Below are 22,067 nucleotides of genomic sequence, written 5' to 3' on the forward strand. Positions count from 1 at the left end.
AGATTTTAGGTTTCCCCCTCCAACTTCTCCCAATGTCACCAGGTCCAGTCAGGATTTAATATAAGAGCTATGAGACATGCTATCCTTCTAAACATCAAATTTCGTTAAGATCTGATCACCCGTTCGAAAGTTCAAAATACCTCATTTTTTCAAAATTCTTCCCTCCTCGACGCCTCGCTCTTTACGCTACAGTGTGACTTTCTCACAACTCTACTTTTAAAAAAAATAAAAAACTTGAGCGTAAAGAGCGAAGCGTTGAGGAGGAGACAACCCCTTTCATAAATGGAATAATTTCTGTTTGTTTTAAGTTTTAATGTCGCTCCTTACTTGCAGTTAAAAAACTTGTTTCTTTTATTTAATTTCTGAACGTTTTCGAATTAATACATGTTTTGATTTTGGCTCATCGCACATGAATAATTAAAACGAAATTTGCATATTAATTTTTTTTTTTTTTGCTAAATGGTTTTCTCATAGTTTTGATCGGACGATTTTGATAAAAAAGGGGTGTGGGAGGAGGCCTAGTTGCACTCCAATTTTTGGCTACTTGAAAAGGCAATTAGAACTTTTTATTTTTTTACGAACCTTTTTGTTAGTAATAAATATACATAACTTACGAATTAACTTACGTAACGAAATTCTATATTTGTACATTTTTATTACGGATATGAGGGGGTTTTCCCCCTCGTCAATACCTCGCTCTTTTCATCAAAGCTTCAACTTGGTCCCAATTGTTTAAGGATGACCCCTGAATCAAAAACGCCGTAGAATAAATAGCTGAAATTACTAAAAGTACTTTAGCGCAAAGAGTGAGGTAATGTGGAGGAGACGAACACCCTTATATAAGTAATAATTTCTGTTCATTTTAGGTTCTAATGCTGCTCCTTACTTCCACCAGAAAAAAAAACTTTTTTTAAATTTATTTTCTCATTATTTTTTTAATAGTGCTAGAAAATCCTTCACGGAAATTTTCTTCTCTCATAATAGATTCCTCCATGGAATAATCCTCCTCCCACGTAACCCCCTCCCTCAACCGCCCTTTAACGTGAAAAAGTCCCCCTGAAATCGTCGGTGTACACGTCCCAATAACCATTACTATTTTTAAACAGTGGTCAAAGTTTGTAACTTGAAGCCCTCCTCCGGGGACTGTGGGGAAGTAAGTCGTCCCCGAAGACATAATTATTAGGTTTTTCGGCTATGTTGAACAAAATGGCTATCTCATAATTTTGATCCAGTAGCTTTGGGAAAAAATGAGCGTGGGAGGGGGCCTAGGTGCCCTCCGATTTTTTCGGTCACTTAGAAAGGGCACTAGAACTTTTAATTTCCGTTAGAATGAGTCCTCTTTCGACATTCTAGGACCATTGGGTCGATACGATTACCCCTGGGGAAAGAAAAAAAAATAAATAAAATAAAATAAACACGCATCCGTGATCTGTCTGGGAAAAAAATACAAAATTCCACATTTTTGTAGATAGGAGCTTGAAACATCTACAGTAAGGTTCACTGATACGCTGAATCTGATGGTGTGATTTTCGTTAAGATTCTTTGATTTTTCAGGGGTGTTTCCCTCTATTTTCTAAAATAAGGCCAATTTTCTCGGGCTCATAACTTTTAATAGGTATGACCAAACGTGATGAAACTTATATATTTAGAATCGGCGTAAAAATTTGATTCTTTTGATGTAACTATTGGTATCAAAATTCCCGTTTTTAGCGTTTCGGTTACTATTGAGCCGGGTCGCTCCTTACTACAGTTCGCTACCACGAACTGTTTGAAAATCCCGTCTCACGGTCATTAAAACCAATTTCAAGCCCTACGTGTTTGCCAAGATCTACGAACGAGATTCTGAAAGGTTTTTGACCAGGACGGTTGTCTTGATTTTAAACATGTTTTTGCGGATAGCCCATTGAATCGAGAGATACCTGATTAACAGTAGAAAAAAAAAAATTAAATTGAGGTTTTTTTAAGAGCTGCTGAAACTAATCAGTTTTTTGAAAATGGAAACTATGAAGTTTTTTTGGGGTTTTTGGAACTAGTTTCTGTCTTACTGAGCAATTACATATTGCTTTTCATTTCTTCAAGACCCTTTTACTGATTTGAGCCTGGTTTTTGCATGTGGCCTCGAGGCCCCCCCCGGAAATCCTATTTTTTTAGATATCTCGGCACTTTACTTGCCCGGAGGTTACATACAAGTAGCATTAACAATTTTCAAATTCACGACAAGTCACAATTCTGAGTTGGGGGAAGGGGGCAGAAGAAAAAATTGCCATCTCTATTTTTATTTTCAGTGTAGTTCATGATATTTCCTATAATTTCGACCTGATCTGGAAAGCCTAAGGGCAGTCGTAATAAATTCTTTGTTAGGGAACAAAGGTCAAGAAAAGTGCTTATTTAATGAGAAAAAGGGCGTGCGTCTTTTTTTTTCATAATATAAAATGTTGTTATATTTGTCACATTGCTTGTATTTGGTATTTTGTGTTTTTGTCAACCCCCCCCCCATGTGCTTGCGAATGAGCCGAGCTTGCTTAACAGTAGAGCATCTTTTGCTAGAGATTCAAAAGTTTAGAGAGAATTAAAGTAAAGTAAGAGAAAGAGTGAGAAGGAGAAGTAAGAGAGTAAGAGAAATAAGACAAAGAGTGAGAAAGAGAGAAACGAAAAACCTACATTTCAGTAAAAGCTTAGACTTATAAAGAAAAAAAAAATAAATTTAGAAGGCAATTATATAAAAATTACTGTTGCTAAATACTTCAATTAAAGAAAAAAAAATAATAGCAATAAAACAAATCCATTTAGTTGGAATAACCAGGTCCGTTTAGTAGTTCCAGTGAGCTTGTTTGATCGTTTAAGGGCTTACTTTGATCAACCTTTTCACAAAAATCTGAGAAGAAAAGAAGTTCAATTTTATAAGGTCAAACCCAAATAAAAAGCTCACAGAAAAAAAATGGGACATTTGAAGAAAAGACATTGAATTCATTACTATTAAGATGTTTTTTTTTTCAGATATATCGTTTGCATCAAAGACAAGAATTACCCAGGGAATTAGGTACCCCCAGAGGGAAGAAGAGGCGTTATATTTGTCATTTGCCCTCCCTCCCTTGCCAAAGAACATATAAAACCCTCGTAAAATTTGAAAGGTTGTAATATGTCTTTGACGAAAAACGTCTCTTTCATTCCTTTATCCCCCTCTTCTCCGTTAGTTTCGAAGACTTGCAAACCTAAAAATATTATAGAGTAGCCAAGGTGATTCATATAGAAATTTTTTTTTTTTAATTCTCATAACATCACCAGTAAAGTTTCAATTATTTAATGCATCGTATACATAAACAAGGGGTATTTGGATGTATAATCCTTCCAAGATATCTATCTCTTAATGACTTTTCTAATGATTTATCTTATTTTCCATTCAATTTACTTTATTATTATATTTTTAAAGTTGTGCTTTCCTACAAGTCCTGGATATGGGCCTTACTGGACTTACACGTTCCTTACCGAACATATAAAAATGTCATTTGCTTTGCTTACACTGTTTGAAGGGTGTAAAGCAGGCTGTATACATAAAAACATAATTTAACAACAAATTTGTGTTATCAAATTTGTTCATTGTATATAAGGGACTATTTTCAAACTCAAAAATCCTACTTTTAATACACTGTTAGAACACAGTGGAAAAACAGCAAAAAAGAACAACTTTTGACCATAAATTGAATAATAATTTATTATTATTATTGAATAATTGGTTATTATTGAATAATAAGCACCAAAAAATGATAGTTAGCTGAATATTAAATTTAAATCAAGGTATTATATTCAAATAATTTAAGCATAGTTAAATGGTGTAACCTATTAAATTTATTTCTAATATTTCTAATTTATTTGTTTGTTTCTCTCTATTACTAATCTAATTTATTTGAACTCCTGGAGATGCCTTTCCTAAAGGGAATTCCCGTAACCAAAATTTAAACAAGATCTGTTAGCGCTCTGAAATTGTCTCAGAATGACCATCGAAAGAAAAGAACTTAATGGGGATACCAATAATATAAATTAATCAATTTAATCAAACGGAGTGCGTCATCAATTATTTCATAATGGAAAAAGGCGTTATTCCTGGTTCTCAGGTATTTCTGATGACCTTGGCCGTATCATCAGTGTTTACATAAAATGCTTGTAACACTAGCATAACACGCTAAAAACGAAGGACAGGAATATTGATTCATTATGCCTAAGAAGAATGTCGGACAAAAGGAACAAGTTCTGAGAGGACAATAACCCCAAAAAGACCTTGCAAGGGTATTTCAAAAATCTGTTTTTCTTTAGATTGGTTGCGTAAAATAGTAAGTAATTATACGACTTGACCAGGATAAATAACTGATAAGGGTAATCCCACAGATAAAGAAGTATTTGGAAACTTCCTCATCGTAATTGTAAAATTAAATTAAATAAAAAACTAGTTTTTTTAACTGAAAGTAAGGAGCGACATTAAAACTTAAAACGAGCTGGGTTGTCCCCTCCTCAGCGCATCGCTCTTTACGCTAAAGTTTTAAATTGTTTTAACAAGTAGAACTGTGGCAAAGAGTCAAACTTTAGCGTAAAGAGCGAGGGATTGCGGAGGGGACAACCCATTTCATATACGGAGTAATTTCTGTTCGTTTTAAGTTTTAATGTCGCTCCTTACTTTCAGTTAAAAAAACAAGTTGTTTTTTAATTTAATTTCTGAACGTTTTTGAATTAATGCATGTTTGATTTTGGCTCTCCGCACATAAATTATTAAAGTGAAATTTTCATATTAGTTTTTTTTTGGCTAAATGGCTTTCTCTTAGTTTTGATCAGACGATTTTGAGAAACAAAGGGTGGGGTAATTATGTTCTGGGGTAATTCTGGTAATTATGTTCTGGAAATTAATACTGTATACATAATATATAGTATAATACATGAAGTAGCTGACTAGAGCGCCTTCAACGGCCAATGGAATTAATAAACATAGAAAAAGGCTGGTAATTATGTTCTGGAAATTAATACTGTATACATAATATATAGTATAATACATAATATAGCTGACAAGAGCACCATCAGCGGCCAATGGAATTAATGAACATAGAAAAAGGCTGGTAATTATGTTCTGGAAATTAATACTGTATACATAATATATAGTATAACACATAATGTAGCTGACTAGAGCACCTTCTGAGGCCAATGGAATTAATAAACATAGAAAAAGGCTGGTAATTATGCTCTGGAAATTAATACTGTCTACATGATATATAGTATAATACATAATGCAGCTGACTAGAGCGCCTTCAGCGACCAATGGAATTAATAAACTTAGAAAAAGGCTGGTAATTATGTTCTGGAAACTAATGCTGTATATATAATATATTTGTATATGGTTCTAGGCGTTTACTGAAGATTGGTTATTGAACATATGGTTCTAGGCGATACTGAAGTTACTGAAGATTATGAATATGATTTTTGAAAAAGGGGAAGTACCTAGCGATTTTTGAAAAACCTTAATTAAACCACTGTCTAAGAAAGATGATAAGAGTGAGTGTGGTAATTATCGAAGCATTTGTCTGGTCTCTGTAGGTAGCAAATTACTTAGCATTATGATACTTTTTAGACTGAGAGATGCTCGGCACAAAGTTTTAAAAGAAGAACAGTGCTTTTTTAGAAAAGGTCGAGGATTTGTCGACCAAATTTTCACTCTTAGTTTAATAATTGAAATGTGCCTTAGTTTGCAAACACCTTTGGTCCTCAGTTATATAGATTATGAGCAAGCATTCGATTATGTTGATAGAAGAGCTTTAGCAAAGGTCTGATCCTTATGGCACACCAGGTAAATACATTAAAATGATCAGTGCTATGTACGTGAATAACACTGCTGCGGTTAAGGTAGGAAATGAGGTTATCAGCTGGTTTTGTATTAAATCAGGAGTTAAGCAGAGTTGTGTTTTATTTTCCTCTATATAGTAAAGTAAGTAAGTAAGACGACACTAGACCCTTAAGGTCCAAATCGGTGGTGTTGATCTCTGTCTCGTGGCATATAAAGAATAAAGAATGAATGAATAAGAATGAAATAATAATAAAAAAACGCATGTCTGTTTTTAGTAAGGGTTGAACGTTTCTGAGCAATACTAATATTTTTAGTTTAATTTTGAATACAAAAACCGATACATTTAACGGTTTTATATTTCATACCTATAAAAAAATAGAACCTTCTTTAGAGTTTACAAATAGATCATTACAGTCACTTCTTTTTTAGTAAGGGTCGAACGTTCCTGAGTAAAAATAATTTTTTTAGTTTCATTCTAAATACAAGAAATGATGTGTTTGACGGCTTTATGCTTCATATCTATAAAAAATTAAAGTCTTTTCAGAGTTTACAAATAGATCAGTAATGTCACTTCTGGTAAAAATAAAGAATAATTGAATAATAATAAAAAAACACGCATCCGTTTTTAGTAAGGGTTGAAGGTTTCTGAGTAAAACTGATGTTTTTAGTTTAATTTTGAATGCAAAAACCGATAAATTTGACAGCTTTATATTTCATACCTATAAGAACATATAGCCTTTTTAGAGTTTATAACTAGATCATTACAGTCACTTCTGGTAAAAATTAACAAAAAATAAATAATAATAATAAAAAAAAACACATCCGTTTTTTAGTAAAGCTTGAACCTTCCCGAGTAAAAACTGATGTATTTAGTTTAATTTTGAATGCGAAAACCAATATATTTGATGGCTTTATACTTCCTACCTGTAAAAAATAAAAGCTTTTTCAGAGTTTACAACTAGGTAAGTACAGTCACTTCTGATAAAAATAAAAAATAAATAAATAATAATAATAATTAATAATAAAAACGATAATACTTTATAACTATAAAAAATCAAAGGCTTTTCAGTTTTTACAACTAGATCAGTAAAGTTACTTCTTGTAGAAAAAAAAAAAAAAAAAAAAAAAAAAAAAAAAAAAAAAAAAAAAAAAAAAAAAAAAAAAACATGTGCCCGTTCTTTTAGTAAGGGTTAAATATTTCTTAAGTAAAACTGAGTGACATTTTATTAATGCTGAGATTTTTAATAAGAGCTTTGAGACACGATATCCTTCTAAATATCAAATTTCATCGAGATCCAATCACCCGTTCGTAAGTTAAAAATACCTAGTTTTTTTCTAATTTTTCAGAAATACCCCCCCCCCCAACTACCCCAAATTAGAGCGGATTCGTTCCAGCTATGTCAATCATGTATCTAGGACTAGTGCTTATTTTTCCCACCAAGTTTCATCCCAATCCGTCCACTTTAAGTGTTTTCCAAGATTTTAGGTTTTCCCCTCCCAAATCCCCCCCAATGTCACCAGATCCGGTCGGATTTAAAATAAGAGCTCTGAGACACGATATCCTTCCAAACATCAAATTTCATTAAGATCTGATCGACCGTTCGTAAGTGAAAAATCCTTCATTTTTTCTGTTTTTTCCGAATTAACCGCCCCCCCCACTCCCCTCTAGATAGTCAAATCGAGAAAATAACTATTTCTAATTTAATCTGGTCCGGTCCTTGATACGCCGGCCAAATTTCATCGTCCTAGCCTACCTGGAAGTGCCTAAAGTAGCAAAACCGGGACCGACAGACAGACCGACAGAATTTGCGATTGCTATATGTCACTTGGTTAATACCAAGTGCCATAATAAAAATACACAAAAACGATTTTTCTATTCAGTTAAGTCCAGCTTAAAATATGAATCACTTTAGGTTCGGTGTAATACAGAAATATGAAACTTTTGGGTTGGATTCATTCCGAAGGGCTTAGGTTTGAATTCAAACAAAGAATCAAAGGATAACACTCACCTTGTTTAGACCCTTAACGCCCCAAGACTATGCCATCGGGTATAAATCAGGTGGTTTAAAATCATGTTGAAGAATGATGTTTCTCTTCATATTTCAAAATAAACCACAACAAAAATAAGGTAATTCTTAATGTGATTAAGAGAGAAACTAATGAATTGTTTACAGCATTCTAAAGTCTTCCAATAATGGTTTCGTTGACATATTACGGAACGGAAGCTTACCCCCACCTCCTCCACACTGACTACCAGATAAAACTTTTCCGATCTCCTTTTCATACATAATTTCTGAAACACAAATTTCATTAGGGACACGAATTTTTACCTGAGGAGGCGGTCCTGGAGGAGAAGGCATTCCAGGGAAGTTCCAATGTCAATTCGAAAGTATCCTCAGAATTCAAAAATTTTTATAAAGTATATTGGACCACAATGGAGTAAAAACGATGAACCCCAGCCAAGAGCACATCCAGAATTTTTGTTCAGGGAGGGGTATTTTTTCGGGAAGGAGGGGGAAAATGTCTTGCAAATCGCACCAAAAAGTTATAGGGGGGGGGGGCAAAAAATGCTTTACAAAACATTCCAAAATTTGTTTATTTGACTTTTTGTTACTTTTTTAAGATTCAGACAAAATTTCAGGGTGGAGGGTCAAACCCCGTCCCCCCTGGATATGCCCTTGGTCCCCAGCTCGCCTGAATAGAAGAAAAACTGATACCGAGTTTATCAGTTGGAGGGCAATAGTAGTACAAAAATATCGGATGACACGTTCTTTGGATGACAGTTTTCCAAAGATCTTCCTTGTCGGCCAACCATCTAGGGCCAGACGAAAAGCAGATCGTCTCCAAATGGCGTTGGAGGGTGTTGTATGGACAGATTTAAGGGAAGTTGGCCTTGGGAGGATGTAAAAAGGAAGGCATTGAGTAAATTGGGATGGAGGAGGGGCGTGATGGCCTCAGGCCGCCTGGTGCTGCAGTGAGTTGTTAGTAGTAGTATTCTTGCACCTCGATTAATTATTGCCAAACTTTATTCCTGTTAAACTACACATGCCAACTTCTGGTACCTATTATTACCAAACTTTATTCATGTTAAACTACACAGGCCAATTATTAGTACATTTCGGATAGGTTGAACCGGTAAATTATTCCATGTTCTGTTGTTGAAAACCTTGGAAGATGGGTGTTTCTTAATATGTGTCAGGGATTATATTATAATACACATGATGTATAAAAATGTGAGGCAAGAAAAACCCGTCTACTTCCGCCTATGAATGTGTGATGAACTAGACGGTCGTGCTGTAAAAACGGTTTGGCAATTTTAGTTTTTTTTTTTTTTTAACGTTAAAACAACATGACCATATAGTTAATCGATCTGCAGAAAATGTAAAAAAAAGCTTGCAAGCTTCCCTATAGCTGTCTGCGTCAAGATACCAAAAATTAGTCAGGAGTATCCGATATATCCTTGTTTTTTCTTCGTCCAGGGAAATACAGTGCTGAGGAAGTAGGTATTGCAGTAACTCCAGCAATTTTCCGTGACTAGGGAATCGCTGATGCAGCTACTGCAGAAAGTAGTCCATAAATGGAATAAACACAGAAAGTTGGAAATACATTTCAGGATCCTCTTACACTGCTCCGTAATTATCCCTACACATTTGTTTTGGAGCTCATTTGGGCACTCTAATGCTGATTTCAGGATCTTGGCACAGCTCAGTTGCTTCAGTATAAATTGGATGAAGCGTAGCTTTACTCGTCTCTCTCACTATCTCAGGTCTCTAACTTCGCTGTTAAGATCGTTAGCGTGTTAGCGGCTTTGATCTTAAGAAAAAAGTCGACAAATTGTGAGACAGACTAAAAACTTTATTGACAGTAACCATATCTGCAACAAAACTGCATCTCTTAATAACAGATAACGAAGAATAGGCTTTGCTTGAAGACTCAGAATCTGAATCAGAACGTTCCTGAATGTCTCTCATAGCCTTACAGATAATAATGAACATCTCTTTAAACAACATGATTGCTTCTAAGTGCTCCACCCATCTGGTATCGTGAAGTTTGTTCAATCTTGTTCTTTTTGTCCCTGTGATAGGATTTCTTTCTTGAACAATTTGTTTGAAAATTGCAATGTGTTTAGGTGAAATTCTATAGAGATTAATGATTTCTTTCAAAGTTTCTAGACAATTTCTTGTAACAGGTAAGTTGTACGAATGACTCAGGGCTAAGTTTAAGGAGTGTCTTACATAATGAACATAGACTGCACGGGGATAAAATTCACGGACTAAAGCAGCACAACATTGAAACTGGCTGCTCACAGATGAGGCTCCATCATAAGCCCCATTAAGTTTTTGTGTTGCGAGAGCAACACTTTGGTTTTGTCGTGTTTTTTTCCCTAGCATCCCGATTTCAGTTTATTCCTAGAAAATGGTAAGGTTGAACCTCTGCGGTTTTTACGAAAAGTGTGGACCTTAGGTCCACACTTTCATCCGGATTGATGAATATGACTTTCATTTTAGAAAGCTTCGTAGAGCTCTTGCCTGGGGCCAAAAAGGATGGTTTTTGCTTGTCCCTCAGCCAAAGCCTATAGTATGTGAAGTGACTTAGAGTTTTATATCCTATGTCAAAGAGAACTATCTGAAGTTATGCAGTCAAGCTTTCGTTTCATCAAACCATGTTTCTGCTTTCTAGTGGAAGGCTCCGTTCTAGCAGGCAAGCAGGCAGGCATCTGTTTCAAATTGAAGATGGACTAAAATATATAGGTGTTAAATATATGCGGCAGTTACCCGGCCCCACAGCCAATATTTCTTCTTTGAGTTATAAATAGAAAAATTTACAAACAAAAAAGTGGGGACCGAAAGTGCTGCCATCTATTGTTTCTACCCAATTCTGTTCGCGATTTCAGCTGAGTTTATCATTCGGTTTTTCACACTTAGGATTGCGATAGAGAAATGGTTTCAGATGTACCTCTTAAACTTTAAAATTTCTCTGATTGCTAAAGAAATTGCAGTTTATCCTTTGCTCCTTTCTAAGTGATGACGTTAGAAACTTGGCCTACGGCAAAAAAAGTCAACTTTTGAACTAAGACAGACAGATTTTTTTTCGACGGCAGTCGATAACTCTTGATAACCTGATCAAAATATATGTCATTCATTTTTTGGTAGAAAAATTCCTTCATGGGATTTACCAGTTTGAAAGTTTAAAGGGATTGACAAATTCAGTAGTAAGGTACACACTGAAACCAAAAATAGGCCAATACGAATTGTGAGACATATAGGCGAGTTTTAAGCAAAAGCCAGATGTTAGCTCATAATTATCTTCGGCAATGAGGGGTCCGCAATTTTTGCTAGTTTGTGTACAAATTATTTGTTTCCGGTGTATTTGATGGTAAGACCAATTTGGTTCCAGTGGTAAGACATGTAGGGGACTTGTAAGATATAATCGGCTGATGATGTTAGGCTACAATCATCTTCACTGATGGCGGGTTTGCAACTTTTGCTTGTTGCAATGAAGGGTTTGCAACTTTTGCGAGTTGGTGTACCTAGTATTTATTTTAAGATCCTTACAGATTAACAACTTCAGTGTTTAATCGAAGCGAGGAAACAAAACCAAAGTGTTGCTCTCGCAACACTTTACTCGGCGATGCCGAACAAAGGTTGCCGCAACACCTCACGTTGCCCATGCAACGTAGATCTAACTAGATTGATTTCCATTTCACCTAAGGTCTGTATCAACCAACGAAGATATATCGACCAAACTGTTTCTTTTTAAAAAGTCTATAACTGTTGATTTCTGTTTTGACATGATGGACGATTAATTACCAAACAGTGTTGTAGAGTTCTATATAAAAACTGAAAAAGCAAACACGTGATTTAAATGAATTTCAACAATTTTAGGAACCCGAGATTATAACAGCCCGTTACTTACTTGGCGGCAGCCTGGCATTGTTCCCAACTGCATTTCCATAATATTTCGTGAGGAGAACGTCACGCATTATTTGCTTATTGTGCATACATTACTTTATACCAATTGGATTAAAGCCCATAATGAATTTGGTTAGTTTTTAAGACAGTGTTGTTTAAATTAATTTTACAAAATAAATAAATAATTTATTTTTTATCTTCGTTAAAATAAGATTCGCAGCATACATTATCCTTTCGTATTAGTCAAGATCTATAAGAATGTCGACCCTACGGGACAAGTTCCGCAAGTTCCGGAGGAAGCTGTATTTTCGTTATAGCCCCCCCCCCCGCCCCTGGATTCGTCCCTGTTTCATACCCATAGAGGAGAATGCTTCTGATGGTTGCCTCGTAGTGAAATTTGTGCTTCTATGCTTTCATAGTGATTTAGTGAGTTGAATAAAGCTGGCAGAAGCTAGTTCAAAACACCTTTCGATTCAGTGTCAAACAACTAATAAAAACTCTCAATTGCTCACCCTCCGACCAGTTTAATTGAATGTTCGGGCGAGGCCAGATCCAGGAAAACCTGAGCAAGCATCACAAATCTGTCACCCATCTCGAGTTTTTTTTGTTATTGTTATTGTTATTGTTATTTTTGTTATTGCGTTTGTATTGTTATTGTTGTTTTTTTGTTATTGCGAGTGACTAACCAAGCCCAGGAGCAGTGCTGTTATATTAATACAAGCAACATCGCTAAGCATTGTCTTGCTTGTTTGTATTCCATTTTTCTAGCTCTTCATTTTTTCTAAGTAGAAAGAACACTGGTTCAAAGTAGTCAAAGTGGTTCAAAGTAGAAGAACACTGAGTGCTCTTTGTAGTAGGAAGTAGGAATATACAGCGCCACCTCTACAACAAAGCCACTGCATAGCTACAACTGCACAACGTATGATCTAATCCACTCTAAAATCATTGTGCGATGTGATGTCGTGAAGTCATGTGCTTGAACTTTTTGAAGTTTTGCCGTTTAATTAATTAATTAACTCAAATTAACTAATTAATTAATTAACTCAAAATCGTAAGAAAAAAAATTACCAGCCATTACTAAATTGCCTGTATCAAAAACCAATCTGAACAGATCCATTTTAAATTCAGAACAATTTCCATACTGAAGCTCATGGGCAAATACCAAAATAAATACTGAAATTTTTTTTAATATTTCAAAGAATATCAGGAGAAGTGTATTCTCCTGATGAGCCCTTGTGTTGGGTTGTTGCCTCTGAATTATTTGTCTTTACTGTTTTTATTGTTTGGTAAATGACGACTTATACTTATTGACGACATGACTGCCTGTCCATGGATTATTCTTTATGGTTGATTGAGTATGGCTATGCTGTGCTGTTGCATTGGTGATTTCTCTTCTCGTTATATATTTTTATGAATTTTCTTAATTTCTAAAAATATAACAAATGCTGAAAATTTCTCGTTTCCCGCATCTCCACTAAAAGATGCACAAGACAAGATCTATTATGCACAGGGTCATTCGATATCCATAAATCAACTAAATAAATTCCAATAAATTTAACTACTTCTATTAAAAAAAAACCTGAATATCGTAATTTGCCTACCTATCTTTTTCCTAACTTACAATTGCAGTTTGCTTAACTCCATTGTTTAACCTTAGATAAATAAGTAAATAAATAAAAAAAATATTTAAATAAGTAAAACAAATAAATTATTTATCTCTTTATTTAATCTTCGATTCTACACGTTTGCAATGCTTTCATTTTGAACATATTTGAACGAATAAGAAAAAAATTATATGTTTTGCATACTTCAATATTATTATTCTTTTTATGTTATTTGTATTATTTTTTTACTATTATTCTAATTTTGTTCTTTTTTTTATTATCCTAAAACTCTTTTACTAGAAGTAGTTTAATTAGACGTAGTTACACAAGATCTAAGCCACTCTAAATCTATATTTATAAACAAGTTATATTTGTCGCTGAATTCTGTATTTTTCGAGAAAAAGGGGAGGGTTGAGCTTTTTAACTAGAAAGTAAATACACAGAAGATATAATCCATTCGGATTAACGAATCTTTTTGACTACAAAAGGCCTTGAATCGACCTTTCACCAGTCGGGGTCGATCCTCGTACTGCCAAGGAGAGACCAACCCACTGTGCCACTACTTTCTATATAGGTTACAACTTCAAAACAAGATTTAAATCTGATATAAAATTTAGCCTAAATTATGGAACCAGGCTAGTTCTGGAAATCCTGGAATTCAACGGCTTATTTTAATCCTGGATTGTAAATCCTAGAATTAAAGAGTTGCAGAGTAAGTTAACCTTGACAAAATTGTTTTTTCATAGTTGGGACAGCCTTGCAAGAAGCAAAAGAGGTGATGTAGGGAATTCAAAAGGCTGGCATAATGCCAACTTGGGGTTTTAGATCCAATCCTAAGTTCCATTCGTCCAGTACAGTATCTTTTCGAGTAAGTAAAAGATCATGCTTCTGCACCACAAAAGATCTAAGCCACTCTTTCGTTTCCAATGGTATCTACTTGCAGTTCGTTGTGGTGACAAACAAAGCAGTGTCTCCTCCAATCCCCAGTTGGGCCAGACTCTAAGATCTTTCTCTGAGATCTTTGGTCCTGGTACAGTCCTAGCGATGAGTAAATCGGCATCTCCACTCGAAGGAACGACTTTGCATCCAAATTGACAAATTTCGTGGAGAAAGGTGGAAAGCAGTGGAAACAATCTTTATAACGCTAATGTTTCTGGGTGGAATGGGTCTATGGGGACTCCTTGCTCACAGAGACAGATCTGTGGGACAGATCTGAAGGCAGCCACACTATCCTTGCATTGGTGTCAGTTTACCCTTGATGTAGTGAAAGTTAACAGGTGAATTTCAAAAGCTTGTTTTTACCAGGATTTAAATGGAAAATTTTCCTTTTTCTGTTTTTACTCATTTTTTTCTTAATGTCTTCTTGTTTCCCAGCACGAAACAAGCTTTAAAATTCACTACGTGAATGAAGCCCTCTTGAATAAACCAGCAGCCCAGAAAGGTGTTCTTAAGCTTTTATTTTAAGTTAAATCTTGGAACCTGGCTAGTCCTGGAAATCCGGGAATCCTGTAAAGCTAGGATCCTAGAACCTAACTTAAATCCTAGAAATTCTAGGTAGGCAAAGCGCAGAGTTGAAGAGACCCAGAATAAGTAAACCTTAATAAAAATTCTTTTTCATAGTTGGGACAGCCTTGCAAGTAGAGAAGAGGCAGATATAGGGAATTCAACACTGGCAAAGTATCACTTTGGGGTTTTAGACCCAGTTCTGAGTTTCATTCGCCCAACACAACACCTTTTCAAGACCATGCTTTTGCACCTTTGCTAAAATCAATTAAAAAACTTAATTTTATTCCATTAAAATGCAAAAGTAATAAAAACAAACCTCGTTTTATTTCTTTTTCCGCACATATTCACCCCCCTGTTGTGTCAATTTTTTCACCTTAGTACAATCCGAGACTGCGTTTTCTTCTTTCGGTTTTGGCTTCAAAGCAGAAGAAGGAGGCCGGTTCAAAACCTGCAGAAAAAATAGACATAATAAATAAAAAGGACAAAACCGCCAAAAAACAAATTAGAAAAAAAAAAAATTAGTAAGTAAACATCGGGAACCTGAATGGTGTCCTGAATGGTGCAAATCCAAAATCAATAAACTGAGCATTGTATTTAAAATTCCTGTAATTCTAAAAAATAATACATCTGAGTAGCAGAACCTCAACAACAAAAGCAGTTTACTAGGAAAAAAGAATTGGGATACAAATAGTATGCTAACAGAATTGTTATTAGAGTCCCCTTTATGGGACCTTCTCAAGTAAGGCTTAGTATGGGCTATTCCTAGGTATGGCTTATTCATAATACTTTTCAGTGCGATTGTAACGAGAGAACTGGGAAGGGACATAAACGATAAGTTGGAAAAATTATGATTTAAATTTCTTCAAATAATATTGAAAATTAGCAAAATTAAATATCTAATTCTATACAAAATTACCTCGACTTTTGTCACAACTCTTTAAGAAAGACTGCTCAGACACACGTTGAATTTGAATAAAAGCACTTTTAAAGCATTTTGAGGCTTCAGTGGAAAGAGCGAGGGTTGGAGAAGGGGTGGCCCCCTCATAAACGAAATACTTTCTGTTCGTTTGAAGTTCTAATGTTGATCCTTATTTTAGTTGAAAATTGTTATTTTACTTAATAACGTTAGACTTCTAGGAATAAACTACACTATATATTAAACAGTTAGTCTGCTTTCATTGATTCTTTTCAAAAATCTTAATTAATATTATGAATTTCTTTTTTTTTGTTGATGCCGTGACAAACAAAAGCAAATACTCGAAGTAAAAACTGTTTTCAGTAAAGCGCAACATCAAGACTCTGACGTTGCTTTTAGAAGCCTTTAAACCGAAACCTGTTCGAGTAAAAACAAAAACTCGAAAACCCGAAGTAAAAACCCGAAACATTAACAATAATCTCGTCGTTTGACAGTTTCAAAATGTGTTTTTTAGTTCATCTGTTTATTTTAATTTCTCGCTTATTCACGACAATTTTTTTCTTTTTTCACGTTTCCTTGGAGGGTAATCTCTTATCACAAAAGCAATGTCACTTATCTATCACAGGTGAGCACAATCAGAAGTTTAGGGGATTTTAGGGGAACTAGAGCCGATTTCTAAGAGTACAGACAGATATTATAAGTGTGACTGAACCAGAGACCCCGTATTTAAAATTAAAGCAAAAAAATGAACTCAAACAACAGAAAAAAGAAAAACTAACAGCAAAATACACAAAAAGAAGAAAAAGCTACGAGTTAATTATGAGAGCATTCAATTCTAAATTAGTTAATTTCTAAGAGATTATCATTAGCCAATTATTTACTAATTAATCAACTAAGGACATTAATCATTTACTAATTAAAAATATAAATTAACCATTGACTAATAAGTAATTTATGTCTAAGACGATTAGATAAGCGCTTTATTTACAAATAGGGAATTTTAAAATAACTTTGAAAAACTTTTTATACGATTTATATAATAAAACTTTGTAATAATAAAAATAATAAATATAATAAAAAATATAAATAATATAATATATATAAATAATAAAAATAATAATATATAAAATAATAATATAAATAATAATAAAAAAAATTAAAAAAACTTATACGAGGTTACAAACTTTCTAAGGGGTTTTCTTTCGATACTTATACGAGGGGACGTAAAACCTTTTTATTCGCTTATATGTAGGTATATAGTACAGCCCTTATTACCAGCTTTTTTACAAACTTGAGTTTTCATATTCCATCTCTAGTTTAAAGTACTAGGCTATTATATTAGGTTGCTCACTCCCTTTTTACCTTATAATTTTAATGTTCATGTGGCAAATTTTTAGCTTTCTTTTTTTGGTCGCGTAACTAAATTGTCTTTTGTTTTAATTATTTTATTTCATTTTTAATTTTACGAGTTTTCATTGTTTTGACATTTTTAAGTATTGGACATTGACCCTTTTATAATTTTTTCGTTGTTGTTTATTTTGGGTTCTTTTGTTTCAAATGATCCTAAAATGCAAATTCGGCCCATTTGGGCTTTTGATAGCCGTTTTTCAGTAATAATCCTTAAATTATATAGGCCATATACAGTAGGCTACTATTCAAATACTGTTTCATTAGAATTTCACTTACATAATCGTTTTTTTTACTGACCTCATCTACTAAGCCTTTAAGCTGCGTCTTCGACACGTCTTTCATGTGTGGATAGAATATCTTCACGGAGGACGCGTTGAAACTGGATATAACAGTTCCACTAGTTTCTGACTCAGATTGATTATCAACATCATCAGCCCCAGGCAAGCATACTTCCTTGTTTGAATTGACATCACTTTTTTGTAAATTCACCATAAAGTCTTCGAAAGTGTTTTTCATTCCGAATGTAGGGGGCCACTCTTTCTTCGAGTGATGAGCCATAGATGGCCCCTAAAAAAAGAAAAGAGAGGGAACAATAAGAACATTTTTGATGATTTCAGACCAAAAGATAAAAGTTTTGAAACATAAAAAAGAATAGGGGGTTTAATCTCATCTCTTTAATCAGCTTAAAAATGATATTGGCGAGCGGACCCCTATGTAACAATCAATTTAATACTAATTACGGCTATGTCAGTTTTTAAGACCTACAAAATGGTAGACATTTGGTTTTGTCTCTTATAGACGTGTAACTGACACAGCATTTAGACAGGGCCAAATAGACCTTAATAAAATGAAATTATTTTGAGATTGGCCTTATCGATATGTATTATCTGAGATAGAGATAATATTACCTGAAATAGTGCATTAAATATGGTTTTTAATTCCTATCTCCTTAAAACTTTCTCACGAAACATCTGCAAATTCATCACAAAAATAAAGAGTCTAAGGGTAATTTATCATACCCTTAGTCTGGTATCTTGGAGGATTTGCTAAAGAAAATTCCAATCATTTTCATAAAAATGAAAATTAATACACGATTTTTTTTTTTTCTTTTCTTTTTTTTTTTTTTTTTTTAGTTGTCACTTACAAAAAGGGCAGGAAAAGGGAGCATGCAAAAGAGGGGAAGGGGGATGTACACCGCCGACTAGGAGTTTTAAACCATGGAGAATACAATGACCCCTTATTATGTTTTCCTTTTTTTTTTTTTTTTTTTTTTTTTTTTTTTTTTTTTTTTTTTTTTAGGAATGGCATTGAAAAGTACAATTTTTGGTGTCATATGGTATTTTAAGATGTTAAGACAAATTTATGAGACGTACATGGCAAGGTGGTAGCAACCTGCTAGGAGTGGCAGAAAAAAGAATTAGAAATTAATAATGAGATACACATGGCACAACATGGCACATATGGTACATAGGGCACATCATATAACATATGATGTTACTTTTTTTCAAGAAGGGGACCTCGAAGTCTCCAGTTGAGGGTTTTAGACCATAACAAATCGATTTGCTATCTTAGAATATGCAGCTGTGTGGCACAAAAGGCAGATAATGTCACTTTTGTTGCTTTAAAAAGTCATCATCATAAAAAAAAAGGCAATCCTTGCACAATTCATGTCATCATCAGCGGGCGATTTATGAATAGACAAGGAACCCACTGTGGCATACATGTCAAATTTTAGAGCCGTTTTTTATATGGAGGGAGAGAGAGGCTCAAAATCTCTTTTATAGGATTTTTGACTATTACAAGCCAATTGGCTACATTAGAATTTACATTCCCCTGTTGTTTGACCCTCTTTGGGCAAAAACTGATGTTTGTGGCACGAGATGGCCTAAAACGCCACTTTACTTTTCCTTTGGAATATAAGGGGGTCAAACCATTTCGTTAGGATTTTAGCCACGTAAAATAGACTGGCTATCTAAGAATTATCATTCTTTGGCATTGTGAACTTCTATTGACAGAAATTGCTGTTTTATGGCACAAAATAATAGAAAACGTTACATAACTGGAGCAAAATCTCTTTTATTTCTTATAAGGGTACTAGGTATTGCCATTTCCGTTCAAAAGCCCTATCCCAAAATACTAAGACCATCCTAACGGTGCAATTTCATTTCAGCTCAAGACTCTACTCAAGGGACTTCTGACTCTTTTAAGAACGATAAGAAATTAAATAAAAAAAAGTTTTTCAACTGAAAGTAAGCAGCAACATTAAAACTTGAAAAAACAGAAATTATTCCGCTTATCAGGAGGGGAAAGGTATGCCCTTCTCAATCTCTCGCTCTTTACGCTGAAGTTCAACTTATTGTCCATTTCTTTAAAAATGACTTAGGATAAGAAGCTTTTTAAAGCACAAAAACTTTAGCGTAAAAAGCAAGGTATCGAGGAGAGGGCAATCCTCCTCATATACGGAATAGTTTCTGTTCGTTTTAACTTTTAATGCTGCTAATTACTTTCAGTAAGAAAAATTGATTTTTAATTTAATTTTAATATAAGACGACAATTCAATAGCTGAGATTTAGCTTTATTCACCAACTGAATTGCACTTTAGGACTTTATTTGGCATTTTTTTCAGATTAAAAATATGTTGTAAAGATGTCAGAAAGATGCGAAACCACTGAAATTTTTCCAATTTTTGAGGAATCTTATAAACTTTCTCTAAAAAAGGTTCTGGTTCTAAGAAATTATCTAAGGAATATCATAATTTAAAACTGACGAGTAGATAGATCTGAAACAAACGAATCCAAAGATGTCTCTTGTCATTTCGGTGCAAATTATAGATATAGGCTCAAGCAAAACTTTAACCTGTGCTTTAAAAAGTTGAATTTGAAACAAAACTAGTTAAACTGAACCAAATTGAATAATTTAAAAAGTTACTAAACAGCGGTAACCACCATCAATAGCATCTCGAATAGCTTGCTAAGTTTGGAAAAATATAAGCTTCATTAGAGTTAAACAAGAGTCATGCTCGCAACACTGTTTATGAATCGCCAACGCTGTCAGATTTGCTAACAATCCAAGTTAAAGTTTGAAGCGGATAAACATCATCAACACCATCTAGAACAGTTTTTTAAGGCTGCAGCACTGGCTTTATGAATGCGCTAAATGAAAGTTTGCTTTTTAGAAATATTTTTGGAAGAAAACATCTTTTGAGTATTCCGCCAAAATATTTCTAGGTATGTGGAAATTTATATTTCTTTCTCATCTTTTCATCAATTTTATTAATGGATTCCATCAGTTTCATCTTTCTGCTTTTAATCTACAGGTTACTTTTATAACTCCAAGTTAGTTTGCAGTTGGGGTCATTGAATTCTGCTATATTTCTCGCAACATTAGTGTCAGAACTTTTTTTTTAGTATTTATTCAAATCGGTAACTCTTTTCCGAGACATAAATTCCGTACTTATACGTTTTCCGTGCTTAAATCGTTCAATATGTAAAATCGTTTTAACAAATACAAAATCAATAGTACCAAGCACACAATTGGTCATATTCCAGTCAAACCATTTAATACAATAGAAAAACAGCAAAAAGGGACAGAACCCCCTCTTCCGCACTTTAAGGGCAAATTTGACATATTTCACCTTGGGGTAGCGATGCCAATTTCGGGTATGTTAATAACCTTGTTTTTCTCTATCGAATGGTGTAAAATTATTACTCTTACAATTTTTTTAAGGTCTAACCGTATTTTGCCTCTACCAATCGGCCATATTATGGACACACCTTTGATTATATTTCGGTCACACAATTTGCCACCTTCTGTATTAACTGCCACTATTTCACTTCGGCATCATAAAATTAAGATTTTATGTTTTGTCTATTACTCCATGTGACTTTGGTTACGAATTAATAAACGTTGATCAAACGTTAATGAATTTATTTTCTCTTCGTGGCTACAGTGAAACATTTTCGTACACGTTTTAACTGGAAAGTATAAAAATACGTGTTCGGTTTGAAATCCCTACAGAATATTCTATCAGGTCCTGGAAAAGAAAAAAAAAAAGTAAGTAAAGGATACGGCATTAGACTTTACAGTCCGTACCGGCGGTGCTGATCTCCGTTTCTTGGTCCTTCAGCCAGGAAGTGCAATGGGGGGGTTGGGGGCCAGCCATCCTGTGCTTTCACACACCCTTCCTGTTTACCTTCCCCAGATTTCTCCAGGTACCCATTTAGAGCTGGGTCGACTCTGGCTAAGCTTACAGAGTCACGCCACTGACCCCCGTCCCAAACTGAAGAATTGGGTACACTGGGATTCGAACCCGCGTCCTCTCAGACAAGGGATCCCGAATCCAGCGCACCAACCCACTCGGCCAGGTCCTGGAAGGACTGAATGCAAGAAAAAAAGTGCCTTATCACACCCTACTCGTTAGTATTTTTGAGAAAGAATTAATTTTTTAGAAAACAGGAAAAAAGTAGCTAAATGCATAAAATATGCGAGCCATTAAACTCAAGGGAACCCATGCGGCTAAAATAAGCAATAATTTCATCTATAAACAACCAAGACAGATACTAAAAAAAAAAAAAAAATGCAAAACTAAAAAGTTGACAATAACAGACACATACAGTTAATTACATAGTTGAAGCTATATAATTATGTAACTGTTGTAAGAATTCCTTGTTATTGCATGCATGGCTTACTTACCATGGATCGAATCTCTTCTTGGTATAGCCTTGGAGATAATTTTATTTGTATGAATTGATTCATGTTAAATAACAGGTACCAGGTGTAAACAAGATGGTAAACGAGGCACGAAAAGGTTTTAGAAAGGGTAGTTGGTGTTGGATGCTTAACCGGTGTTGGTAGCTTTGCTTAGATGTGAGTACAAATAGTTTGTTCCTTCTCAG

At 34.4% G+C, this 22,067-nt stretch overlaps 1 protein-coding gene across 3 annotated transcripts in view; it reads right to left on the reverse strand.

Annotated features, from left to right (window-relative positions):
- Positions 1-15,111: 15,111 nt before the first annotated feature.
- The window catches only part of LOC136037299 (CDK5 regulatory subunit-associated protein 2-like), a 40,156-nt gene continuing 33,200 nt past the window's right edge, over positions 15,112-22,067 (reverse strand). For all 3 annotated transcript variants that reach the window (XM_065719945.1, XM_065719943.1, XM_065719946.1), the window contains exons 7-8: positions 17,470-17,739; positions 15,112-15,294 (exon numbers count right to left, since the gene is read on the reverse strand). In XM_065719945.1, coding sequence (XP_065576017.1) covers positions 15,169-15,294; positions 17,470-17,739 — 396 coding nt within the window. In that variant the 3' untranslated portion in view covers positions 15,112-15,168. The remainder of the gene's footprint in view (positions 15,295-17,469; positions 17,740-22,067) is intronic.

This window comes from Artemia franciscana, chromosome 16 (genome assembly GCF_032884065.1).
Source record: "Artemia franciscana chromosome 16, ASM3288406v1, whole genome shotgun sequence".
Classification (NCBI taxonomy): domain Eukaryota; kingdom Metazoa; phylum Arthropoda; class Branchiopoda; order Anostraca; family Artemiidae; genus Artemia; species Artemia franciscana.